The sequence below is a fragment of the Psittacula echo genome (assembly GCF_963264785.1).
Source record: "Psittacula echo genome assembly, chromosome: 14".
In the NCBI taxonomy this organism is placed as follows: Eukaryota; Metazoa; Chordata; class Aves; order Psittaciformes; family Psittacidae; genus Psittacula; species Psittacula echo.
The window spans coordinates 8,649,627-8,662,698 of record NC_137750.1 but is presented as its reverse complement, the minus strand read 5'-3'; the positions used below and the strand labels follow the sequence as shown (position 1 = coordinate 8,662,698).

Below are 13,072 nucleotides of genomic sequence, written 5' to 3'. Positions count from 1 at the left end.
AAGGGGACAGCCACTTGGTGTGAGTCTGCCCACTTAATTCCCTTCCCTTTTTTGCTGCAGTTGTAGTTTGCAGCACTCAAACCTTGTTTCCAGAATGTTATGAATTAAGACAACGAGTTTTGTTTCCAGAATTTCAAGAGATTTAGATAATAAGTTATGAAACTAACCATGGCATTGGATGTTTTGGTAGGGATAAGATACGAAATTAATACAGTCATGGATAACGGCGTAATCCAGCTGCCTTCTACACGCCTTCTGCAACCTACGCAAGGTGATTTGGGAGGCGGATTCAGGACAGTTGTTCCTGGTGACAAGAGTGGGCTCGGTGGCGGGGCGGGAGCACTCACGGCCACAGCAAGGTAGAGCCGAGATGGAGAGCGACGTTCCACAGCTCGCTGAAGAAGCGTAAACCAGGCCGGCAGCTCGCACGATCCACAATGAAGACTGAGAACTGCCGCCCTTCCCCAAGGAACCCGCCCCTTTCCCGTCAGCCCTTCTCCTCAGCCCCCCCTCAGCCGCCCGCCCTGCGGCTGGGAGGTGTGGACTCGCGCGGGCGCGCAGCCGCCCCTGCACCCTTTCGTCCCGCGCGGCGCCCCGTAGGAGCGAGGCTGCGCCGGGCAGCGCCGCGGAGGTTGCCAGGGTAATGCGCGCCGGGGCGGCCGGGCGGGGTCGAGTCGGAGGCGAGGGAGGGTAAGCGCGTCCTTCGTCCTCTCCGGTGCTGTCGCCGGTGTCTTCGCCGTTCCCGAGAGCGTGGGGAGGTGCGGTAGGGCTGGGCCGGGCCGGGCCTCCGCTGTGTCTGGAAGAGGCGCGCTGGGCCGCATGGCGGTGGGCGGGGCTGTCGCGGTTCGTGTGTGGGGAGCGGCGGTGTTGTCTGAGGGAGGGACGGCTGAGGGCAGGGGTGGGCTGTGGTGCATTGACCGGCTCTTGCTCTGCCCAGCTGTGGGAGGCAGCGGTGACGGCCGGCGGCGGACATGGCTTTGAGCGAGATGGATGGAGTGGGGTCGGAGCCAGAGGAAGGCAAGAATCAGGAGACGAGTGTCGTCACCACGAGAAGAGTCCTGGAGAGCTTCACAGAGAGCCAGGAGGTCAGAGGGCTCATCGGTAACCTGAAGGAAGCCTTCGGGGATCTGGTGACTCGGGAATCGATCATGGAAAAATTTGTAGGTAAGCACAGCATCCAAAGGGAGCATGTTCCTGTATTGGTTGCAGGAATTTAGTACCCCAAAAGGACTGAAACACTGATTTTGGGTTAGCAGTAATGCTGGAACTTTATCAACAGGTAGTTTAGGTTTATTTTTTCTGTTCCAGGTGTGTATTCCCCAATTTAACTACTGTAAATGAAAACTTAGGTTTCAGATTTAAGAAATCTGAATTCTGACCCATGCTTAGCTTCCAGTTTTCGTTCAAATGCAGGAAGTAGCGTAATTAAAGCTTTTATGTCTGTCAAATAAAGCCATTTTTGTACCTAATTGCTTGTTAAAAATGCATACATTTTGAGCTTTAAAGTGATAATTTAATATTTTTACTTTCCATTTCATAGGAAATATGAAGGGCAGCTGAATCCATACAGATCATGTAATTATTTCTCAGATGGCACCTTGAGTCTGACTTGGTAACTGAGCTTTTGTGCCATATCATGAAAGCAATTCTGCTTCTAGACCTCAGCTGAACACAGAAGTGTGTAATTAGGTACATGTAGCAGGGCCTTTGTAATTAGCCTGTTATGATGCACATCTGGGTATTGGATCCAGTATTCTGGCCAGCTGGTTTGCAAAAGTTCATTCCAAGTTTCTTGTATTTACAGGTTGAATTAAGTGAAGTAACATTTTGCAAGTACTTTTGCAAAAATAGTGAAATTGCAAAAAAACCCAAAAAACTTGCAGTCAAAATATTGATCCAGTGTCTGTGTTTTGGACAAAAAGAGACTAGGTAGGCAAACAATAAACCAGAAAGCCCTAAATTTGGAAATCTGACCCTGCAGAAGTTACTCAGTAGTATTGTACTTAGTTGACATAACTGTTTGTTCTGAGGAGGTTAATGATGAGCCTGCATCTGTTCAGAAAGAAGTAGCTAGAACATTTATATTTGTGTTGATTGTTTGGTATCACAGGTGAAATGATTGGCTTTGATGGGATAGAGAAGCCATTATTGAAGAAATCTGTGTCTGAAAGGCCATCATCATCTCCACCCAGTCACCTTGCTATACTTCTCTGTCTTCCATATCATGTGTACTGTCTCTGTGTATTTAAATTGTATTTATGAACTTCCTGCATGCGCATCATTGCCCATTCAATTCAGTGTTAATATACGTAAAACTGATAGGTACAAGTATGCTGTTCAATACTTGGTTGTAATATTTAGTGTTGTAAGGTACCGTTTGATCCTTTGATAATTCGCCCTCATTTGGGCAAACTGTCCCAAATATGGTGACAGGCTAAATGTGTGGGATATTGTGTTGAAGCTTAAGGAATAATCTGTATGCAGATAAAGCAGGAATCATCACTTACAGAGGGTTTTAACTCAGGTCTCTGAAGCGTTTACGAAAACATGTTGCTAATTTTTTTGGTGGACTGTTAGAAGTTTGGAATTGTCCTGGGCTCAGCTGTAACATTATTTTTGTCCTTCCTAGTATCTGGTGCAGTGCTGTGTTTTGGCTTTAGTCTGAGAATAATGCTGGTAACACACTGATGTTTTAGTTGTTGCTCAGTTGTGCTTACCCTGATCAAGGACTTTCCAGTCTCTCATGCTCTGTCAGTGAGGAGGGGCACAAGAAGCCAGGAGAGAGCAGAGACAGGACACCTGACCCAAACTAGCCAAAGGGGTATTCCATACCACAGCACGTCATGCCCAGGATATAAAATGGAGGGAGTTACCCGGAAGGGATTGATTGCTGCTCAGATCAGGCTTGGTATCGATCAGCGGGTGGTGAGCACTTGTATTGTGCATCACTACTGTTTATTGTTGGCTTTTTTTTACTTTCCCTTTTTAGTTTTATATTCTCTCCTCTTGTTATTTCTCTTATCATTTTTATTATTAACAGTATTATATTATACTTTAGTTATTGGTCTGTTCTTATCTCAACCCATGGGGATTACATTCTTTTGATTCTTCTCTTCATCCCACCTGGGGGTGGAAGGGGAGATGGAGGTGAGCACATGGCTGCGTGGTGCTGAGTTACCAGCTGGGCTTAAACCATGACAGGCAGAGCGTTTAATCTGCAACCATGATTTTGTAGGAAAAATAAGGAACTTTTATTTATTGATTTATTTTTTAAATAACAACATTTGAAGAATTTATTTTCCAGTTAATTCTCTTCAGCATTTAGATTTAGGGACTTATTTTAGATTGCTGGACTGTGATTTGGGAAAACAAGTTGGAAAGATGTGGAATTTAACAGCAAATTCCATATCTGCTTGAGAGCTGTTGTTTGGAGTGTTGATGGAATTTCTTGTATTCACTAATTCTGTCATTTGCAGCTTAAGGTATGTAGTGGTTTAAGCCCAGCTGGTAAATCAGAACCACGCAGCTGCTTGCTCACTCCCCTCTTCTTCCCTCCTGCTCCAGGAGGGATGGGGAGGAGAACTGAAAGAATGTAAATCCCACAGGCTGAGATAACAGTCCAGTAACTGAGGTATAGCACAAAACTACTACTGCTGCCACCAGTAATAATAATGATAAAGGAAGTAACAAAGGGAGAGAATACACTTGCTCACTACCTGCCAACTGATAACCAGCCCGTCCCAAGCAGTGATCTGGGCTTTCTGGGTAGCTGTCTGCAGTTTCTATACTAGGCATGATGTGCCAGTAGTATGTAAGTAGTAGTGTCCATGTAGTATGGAATACCCCTTTGGTTAGTTTGGGTCAGGTGTCCTGTCTCTGCCTCCTCCCAGCTTTCCATGACCCTCCTCACTGGCAGAGCATGAGACTGAACAGTCCTTGATTGGAGTAAGCATTACTTAGCAACTACTAAAGATGTCAGTGTGTTATCAGCACTGTTCTCTGACTAAAGTTGAAAACATAGCACTGCACCAGCTACTAAAAAGGGGAAAAATAACTGTTAGAGTTGAATCCAGGACAAGGTATCATTAACTACAGTAGGAAGTTATTGATGATTAGGAGCTCAGGCTTCCCTCTTGATAGAAGGCAACACTGTGGTATCCGGATGGAATTGCACAAATGCCTGTCAAGGATACCATTGAAAGTGGTTGTGCAGTGTCATTCACTGGTCAACTGCAGCACTGCTGAATATGAGTTATATCTTAAATCTAAGTGTTGATGAGACAAATGGAGAAAAGGGATAGGGAGCGAAGTTGTGAGAAACATAAATGCAGGAAAAGGAGAGATTAAGAAAGTATTTTAGTTTTCTAATTAAAAAGCTATTTTCTGACCAAATATCTAAAATGACCCTGGCAGTCTCCAGTGCAATACTGGTTCAGCTGATGATCTCTTCTGAAACCCAGCTCTTGTTTCTGCAGTCGCTTTTTGTTGATTCTATGTGTAAATTGAAATGCCTTTGTTTCTAAAAGCTGTGGCAAGTTGTTCTTGGGTTGGTTTTTTTTTCAATATTCAGTTTGTCTTTCCTTAAGTCAATTCCCAAAGGGAAGATAACATATTACTGCAGCAAGATAAGGTAATGTGAAAAGTCTCGAGGAGCAAATAGTAATAGCTACAGTTTATATTCGTCCCGGTTAAAATTTATCAAGTGTTCGTTGTTCTTGGCTGAATACTTTATTCTATTTCAAAATGAAAAACTAGCTCTGAAGACTGTGAAGTGCATCTTCACTTTCAAAGTAGTACTGTGTTGGGTTTTTTTCTGTTATAGTAAGGTAGCTCAAAAGAAAGAGAGAAGAATTTTGTGGTGCCCATACCCTGTTTCAGTACAGATCCTCAGTGATGGAACTATTCTTTAAATACGTTCCAGGCATGGGAGGAGAGACAGGCTTGTGGCGAAGCCCAGTGTGTCTGGGGAGAATTTCCCTGTGGCTATATTAGCCTCAGGGTTAGAAAAGAGTCATGCTACTCCAGTTCTTGATGTTGAGATATCTTGGTCTGTGTTTTTAAAGACAATCAGTAATTTGAGTTGCCAACAAGTAGAAAAGTGTGTAAAAGTAAGTGGGATTCCATATGTTAATGAAGAAGATGTGAACAGCAGGGCAGAAAGGTGTAAAGCAGTGTTCTGGTCCTCTGTGGGTAGGAGTCCAGTGTAAAGCTGGTACATCTGGAGCAGCTGCAGTCTACAGTGGTTCAATGTTGTCCTCTGTTTGCAGAGTTCTTTCAGAAATGGTGTGCTGGTAAGTGATGCTTAGGAAAGGAGAGGTACAAGGAGCTCTGCAGTGAAGGACAGCAGCAAACTGAGTGAGTGCTGTGAGCTTTGTTCACAGTAGTTTGAGAGACTCCTAAAGAGACTTTTTGGTTCAGTGTAGGTAAATGATTGCACTGTGGAAGGGCACAAACTGTATTTTTACAGTTATTTCTTTGTAGTGTTCTTTCTTTTTGACCTTGCTTACAGGTGGTGGCAGCACGTAGCTCAAGGATACAGAAATCTTAAGCTAAAGCTGGATAGAATTGGGGTGTATCTTGCAATTAATGCCTGTGAGAGTCCTTATTTTGACTAGTTTATTACAGATATCTTCCTTTTTAGGTATAATGGACAAGTACCAGGAGCAACCTCACTTACTGGATCGTCACTTAGGTATGAACATCATCTTTAAATATTTTTTGTGTATAGACTTGAAAATCTGTTAAACTAGAAGGTCTGTATTTGCATTACAAGATTGCTGTGGTTTATGTTACTTATAACACTGCTATCTCTCTTTATTATTAGAAGTATGAGAAACTGTAAGTTAACTGCATGTAGTCTCACTTTTCCCCTTCCGTTTCATTAGAGTGGATGATGACTTTGTTGTTGGATATAGTACGGGACAATGGATCTCCTCCCCCACTTGTTCACCTGGCTTTTAAATTTCTTTACATCATTACAAAGGTAAAAAACCCAAATGTAACTGAAATACATGTTTTCAATATATTATTTGTCATTTAAATGAAAAAAAATCTACACCTTCAAAAAATAGTAAAATAAGTAATTGACTAAGCAGTGCAGCAAAATGTTTTAAGCTGTACTGTGAAAGAGTAGTTCTTTTTTTTATCATTTTCCTGATAGTTTATGTTATTTAATGATCCAAAGTGGTAAAAATCAAGGTCTGCATGCAATAAAAAAAGCCTATAAAGAATTGCAGACATTGAGTTACTGAGTGACAAAACCAGAATCATAATGTTAAAAGGAACGGTAAAGTATGATGAAGAATTGGATGGATTGTGGAATTTCCATCTGAGCATGTGAAAATATGTTTTGACTGTGAGGACTGAACACTGCAGTGGATTGCTTAGGGAAGTTGGGGTATCTCCATCCCTAGAGATCCTGAATACCCTACTGGACATGATCCTGGGCAGCCTACGGTGGGTGACCACGCTTTGGCAGGAGAGTTGGACTAGGCAATCTCCCAGCGGCCCCTTGGCTTCAAGTTAAAGTATGAGCAATCTGTTAATTCTTAATGAGTTTGTAAAATGCAAAAATATCAAGGTATTTAAGACCTTAATTCATAACCTATATTGATACTACATGAGGATCATATACACAAGCTCCTTAAAAGGTTTTTTACTTTTCCTCAGTACCTGACAATGCCAAATGGTTTGTTAAATTTTGAAACTTTCTGTTACAGGTGAGAGGATACAAAGTTTTCCTCCCACTGTTTCCTCATGAAGTTCGTGATCTACAGCCTATTTTGGATATGCTTGTAGACCAGAATCCAAAAGATCCTGAGGTGAGAACTTGCTTTACTTTTTGTTTAACTTCTATATCTCCAGCAGAAAAAGCTGATTAGCAGTGTTAAGAAAAATATCTGGAAAAAAGTGTATAAAGGAGTGATACACCCCTCCAGTGTTAATTGAACATCTGGGTTTTAGTGGTAGGACAAGGGGGAATGGCTTCAAGCTGAAAGAGGGTAGATTTAGATGAGCTATTAGGAAGTTCTTTACTCTGAGGGTGGTGAGGTGCTGGCACAGGGTGCCCAGAGAAGCTGTGGCTGCCCCATCCCTGGCAGTGTTCAAGGCCAGGTTGGACACGGGCTTGCAGAAACCTGCTCTCACGGAATGTGTCCCTGCCTGTGGCAGGGATTGGAACTGGATGAGCGTTAAGGTTCCTTCCAACCCAAACTATTCTGTGATTTAGTGTGATGCTAATCTTGTCAGAAGAGAAATTTAGTATTGAAGAAAAGGTTTTATGTTTTTGTTTCACGGAACATGTTCTGAGGATTTAGAAGTGATGGTTGTAGAGGTGCAAGTAAAATCTCTAACCATTCATATAGGGGAACAAATTAATTGAAACAACAGTAGTAAGAAAGGCAGTGAAAGGTACTGAACTTGTAAAAGGAGTAACTGAAAAATCCTCTTCCTGCTGTGCAAATCATTAAGGGTTATGTTAATTTACCTTGGAAGTCATAAAAGTAAAATCACAGGAAATGGAATATATAAGTTTTATGTGTTTATCCCTCTTAACGTTAAGAGGTTGGTTTTAAAACCCTGGGGTTTTGTCAAAGTTGGTATGAGAACTTCTGTTTTGATGAGGAAATGAAAATGATAGTTCATTTTCCTTGCTTAATTTCATAAAATGTTTTTTTCTTCCCCAATCCCTGAATATTATCTTCAGATCTGTGAGGTTTTTTGATTTTGTTTTGTTTTTCTTCCACTTTTCTTTTGAAAAGAGGGAGGTGAGAAAATGGCACAGTTATGGCATGAGGAATTCTTCTTTTTGATAATACATTCTTGAGTGTGAAAAGTAACTGTAGAATCTCAGGGTTTTTTCCTACCTGTTTGCAGTTTGAGAAACAGTGTGCCATCAATTCCTTATATGTCCTTATTTAAAGTTTTATTTGGCTAGGAATATTCTGGGCAAGAGTTCTGATTTGAAAAAAGTATTTAGGCAAATAATTTTTAAGCATGGATTGAGATCATAGAGTGGCCTGAGTTGGAAGGGACCCATAAGGATCCTTCCTTAAGGATCCGTATGGATCATCGAGTCCAGCATACCATAGTTCATATTCTTCTATTTTTGAATAAGGAAAGGTAAAAATTCCAGAAGGCTTATTAATGAAGATTAATTTTGAGAGATCATAATCTATTACAAATAAAAAATAATGGATCTGAAGACAATAACTGTATCTGTGCTCTAAGTTAAAATAAATTCATAATAAATATTATCAATTCTGATCACTTTGCTGCTGTTGTAGTTATACAGCTTTAAAGCCTGCAAAAGTTCCTTCATATCTCATGAAACACATCTGAAGTTCTTTCAGTAAACCCATGACATCAATACATAAGAAGTTAGGAAGAAGTACCTATTTCTCTCGTATTTGTGACTTGGAGGCACAAATGGGCTAAGGGGAGAAGGAGCAAACAGGAAAACAGCAGCATGTAGTTTTCCTTTGGGAAGGAAATAAACTTGTCTGGATTCTGATTCAGAGGGAAAGGTCCATTAATTTTGTTACTGTTTTCCTGTTTGGATTTGCTTGTAGTTCTGTCTTCTTTAGTGTTTCAGAGTGTTCAGGTTCAGAGTTTTTACCATCTCACTCCATAAGATCCTTGAAGCCAGTGGATAGTTTGTGCATCAGGCACTTTGTTGGAATGAACTGCAGAAAAGGGAGTACATACTCGGTTTTACCATTCTTTTCCAGACTTGGGAAACTCGTTATATGCTTCTGCTATGGCTCTCCATGATATGCTTGATTCCTTTTGATCTGGCCCGTTTTGACGGCAATATTTCTGAGGAGGGGCACACTCGTGTGCCCACAATGGATCGCATACTTACAGTAGCAAAAGTAAGTATAAAGCCTCTTGTAATATTTTCCAACCTGTATTGTTTTTCTGAGGCTCAATCTTCCAATATGTAATAAATTATTGTCTTTTCAGAATATTGTTTAAGCCCATATGTTTTGCATCTGATCTGTAAAAGATTTATCTGTAGTTTTGGAATCTTCAAGATGTTCTTTGCTGCTTTAGTGTCAGATGAGGCTGTTACTTGTTTTCTCACAAGCAGTAAACTGACTTGTTTTACAACTATCTGATATGATTGCATGCCTTAGATTATGTTAACAGCTTTTAGCATTTGAAAACAGTAGCCAGCTTTTTCTGAAAGCCAAGTTTGATGATTTATATTGAAAATCAGCTTTTGATCAGGATTAGTAACATTGGAAGCTATGACCGCATGATGAATTTTCCACAAATAAAGTTTCACTAAGCATAAGCCCAAGTGTTTGACTTGTCAGCCTTTTAAGATAAAAATAAACAGCATGCCTTCCCCACAAATACCTGAACATCTTATGCTTTTGACATTTGCAGCACTTAAGTGGCTTAACTCTTGTAGGTTTGTAGTAGAACCTTTGAAAGACTAAAAGGGAGACTGTTGTTTGAGATACCCAAAGTGGGAAATTTAAGAGTTTTACAACCTTAAGCTGAGTTTCTAATCATAATTACATAAAATATATGATCATAATGTTTGTAATCATAAGTAGTATATTCATGTACGAAGTCATGTAGTTGTTATTAAATCTACATGTATGCATTGCTTTACAGTTAGTTTTCTTTTACCCTTAGTGTTACTTGGTTGTCAGTGATAAGACTCGAGATGCAGCTGCTGTGCTGGTTTCAAAGTAAGTCTCTTTTGTGCTTCTTGGCAGAAAGGGAAAAGCTACTTCCCCTTTCTCCTGCCATATTTTTGTCTGACGCTGCTAATGATGGTTTTGGGAGGACTGGAAGTTGCCAGCTGTATGTGGGGTGTAAAACTTGCCTGAATCAGATCCAATAGTGTGTTTGTTACTGGGCATGCTCTGTTTTTTTTCTGCTTACTAGAGGAACAGGTACCTACAGTGATACAGATCCTCACTATTAACAGGATACTCTTCAGTTGCCTTCCAGGGCAATTTACAATGTTTGTACTGCAGGGTTTCAGAAAGATACAATTTCTTTGTGTTGCTGCTGATTTTTGCAGTGTGTTGTACACTAAACAGAAAATTGGTATGTGGGATTACTGGCTTGATGTTTCCCATTGGGATTTATGTAAAAGGAAGGAGTAGTGCTAGAATGAATTTTAATATCCGTCTTGTCCCTTTCTTCATTCTCTCATCCAGAAAACTTCTGTAACTTCTGCTTTCTTAGGTTTATTGTTGTCAATTAATTAATCAAATTAAACAGGTGCAGGGAAACGGAACTTTCTAAATCCAGTTGTTTTACATGGTGGTCTTGACACCCAAAAATTTGTGAGAAAGATGCAGTTGTTTTGACATTTTTTTTGCGTCATTTCAGTGACACTGGTGGTGAGGTTGTTTGTAAAATTGAAATTATGAACCTCTGTATCTCTTCTTTACTCCTGCATTAGTGAAGATTTCATTTCTGATGCATATGAAAATGAATTAGACCATAAACTGTGGCGGTACCTGCGTATCTTTTTCCAGCATATATCATAGTTCCTATTCCAGTATATTCTAGCAGAAGAGGGCTATAGTCAGCTCAGTTTGTCATTTGTTTTTTCTTTTTTTTTTTTTTTCTCCTTTCTTTTTAAAGCAATTAAAACCCGTCCAAACTCTTTACACCAGCATTTACTCTGTCTACACTAGGGGGCTCTGCCAACGTAGTTTTGCCAGTGTAGCTGTAGGAGCAGAGGCTCTATAGGTGAAGCGAGCAAGGTGAAATGATGATAGTGGATGTGAGTAGCTGGTCTGAACGATAACATCTGCATTAACTTTTTTCTTCAGATTAAGAGGAATTAATTGTATCAAAACAGTTGTTAAATATGACATTTAGTAGAGCAGATCCTAACTGTCTTTTTTGGGAAATAACTGTTCATGTACTTACTTTAAATTAATTGAGCTTCAGTCACAGGACTCAGTGCTTTAGAAGTGTGTTTTTAGTTGAGTATAATGGTGCAGTTCTGAATCTCATGACAAAACAAATGCTTTTGATTTAGAACTGGCAGAGTCATGCAGAAAATTCATGAAGGAGTTTGAGAGCAGAATCACAGTTTTCTGGTGACTAGTCCTGTACTTTTCTGTTTTGCTCTGAAATATTTCAGAGCCAAATTTAAGTGAATGCATTAATCATTTGAATTGTCTTCAATAGATGAACTTTACTGTTACATACTTATTTCCACGTGACAGAATGTAGGTTTCTCTCCTTGTCCTAAATAGGTTTTTGCAGTCATTTTGGAATTGAGAACTGGAAGTTGCTTTTCTAGGATTTTTATGTTTGCATTGGTCATCTGCCTTGTGACAAGTTGACAGAAGCAGAGGATTTAAGGTGGAAATGCACCACAGAGTGAATTACTCTTGAGCATTCATGTGGCCAAATATGCTTCCTAAAACCCCAGAAAAACGTGCAAATCAACAAACTGAGATAGGCTCTTGAAGGTACATCCAGTGTTTGGAAGCCTTCTCCAGTAAGGGTGACAGTAATTTAAAAAGATTCTTTCATCACATTATGGTAATTGAATTTGCGCTTCATTTGTACTCCAGGGTATCTGTAAAACTAAATTACTAGTGGAAGCATATATATAGTCATGTGATTGAATACAGCATTGTGTTCAGCAAAACTCTGTCTTCATGCGGTGCTCAGCCCTGGATTTCAGGGGGGTTTCATAAGGGCCTTGCATCCGAACACAGGGTACCGGGCAGGTGTGTCATTAGCAGCTGTCTTATGTTCTTTTCACCTCCATTTTATTGGCTGAATTAATTTTTATTAAAGACATATACTAACAAGTAAGGTGATTGAAGACATTAAGCTGGTTCTAGTACCAGCTGCCTCAAAGTGTGTAAAGCTATAATGGGAGGAAAATTACTATCTAGGGTACTTGTAATTATTTAGTTTATTGTGAAAACACTATTTTCGAAATAATCTAGTGATTAAAACACTTCACCAGGAATTGGAAGACCTGGGTCCAAAGCATTTTGGCCTTGGTGCACTTGAATTCACTGCTTTCATATCACAGATCAATTTTTTAGTGAATGGGCATAGTTATTCTGAGAAGAGATCACTGCTGCTGCTTCTTAGGATTACAGAAATCCAAGGACAAGGAGAGAGATGAGATACAGGAATCTTAACTCAGTAACACACTGAGTAGGGAACTGCTTTGGGAGGAAGAGAAAGTCTAGGTTCTGGTTCCTGCTTTAAGGAGTTAATAAATTTCAAGAGAACCATCAGGAATCCCGTTTTCTGAAGTAATTTACTTTTTCAGAGGCAGAGGAGCTGGAATTTGTTTAATGAATTCTCCTTTCTGTCTGCTCAGGGATCTGGTAGCAGTAGGAGGGGATGAGGCTTATCTTGCTTCTAGTCTGGAGGTTATAGCACTCCTTTGGGAAAATAAGATTTAAACTCCTTTGGGCTAAGAAAGGGTCTAGGAACCAGTTCATCTACTTTACAGGCTACTTCTCTCACTTGTGCTGTTGTGCAAGAGAAGGCTGTGTCATTGCTGCTTGGTTATAAAGCAAACCACCCTCCCAACTAACCCCTGCCCCAAATCCTCACTGTTTTATTGCTGAACACAACAGATACTGACTTTGAAGACAGTTCAAGTGATCACATACATGCTCACTGTTTCCTGTCTTCTCTGTATTTAATATTTCCCGTTAGTTAACTCTTGGCACAGTTCCTCATTTACTTTGTAGGTGTATAAAATAACCAGTTACAGGCTCTGCATACATCCTACTTTAAGCACTATGAATTGTACTTTTGGAGCTTTCCTGCATACCTTGTTTCCTTTGACTGCATTAAGAACAAAGTTTCTTAATTTAGTCTGAATCTCTGCTTGTTTTTAAGTGCTAGGAGCACTAAATCAGCTAACTGAAGTAGATGCCCTAACTGTACCTTGGTTGGCACTGATGATTATAGGTTTACAGAAGTAGTTTAACCATAACGTACCTCTTTTGCCCTAAGATAGGTGAAAACACATCTCTTGACCCATCTAGTGTGTTCAATAACAAGTATTTGACCTTTTCACATATACAAAACCCCAGTGTAGCACTGATGA

General features: G+C 40.2%; 1 protein-coding gene across 1 annotated transcript in view; it reads left to right on the top strand.

Moving 5' to 3' along the window:
- Positions 1-971: 971 nt before the first annotated feature.
- Positions 972-13,072, top strand: part of TBCD (tubulin folding cofactor D) — a gene marked incomplete at its 5' end in the record, with an annotated part of 121,702 nt that continues 109,601 nt past the window's right edge. Inside the window, 6 exons of the mRNA XM_080629102.1 lie at positions 972-1,164; positions 5,642-5,692; positions 5,886-5,983; positions 6,720-6,821; positions 8,730-8,873; positions 9,649-9,704. Coding sequence (XP_080485228.1) covers positions 972-1,164; positions 5,642-5,692; positions 5,886-5,983; positions 6,720-6,821; positions 8,730-8,873; positions 9,649-9,704 — 644 coding nt within the window. The remainder of the gene's footprint in view (positions 1,165-5,641; positions 5,693-5,885; positions 5,984-6,719; positions 6,822-8,729; positions 8,874-9,648; positions 9,705-13,072) is intronic.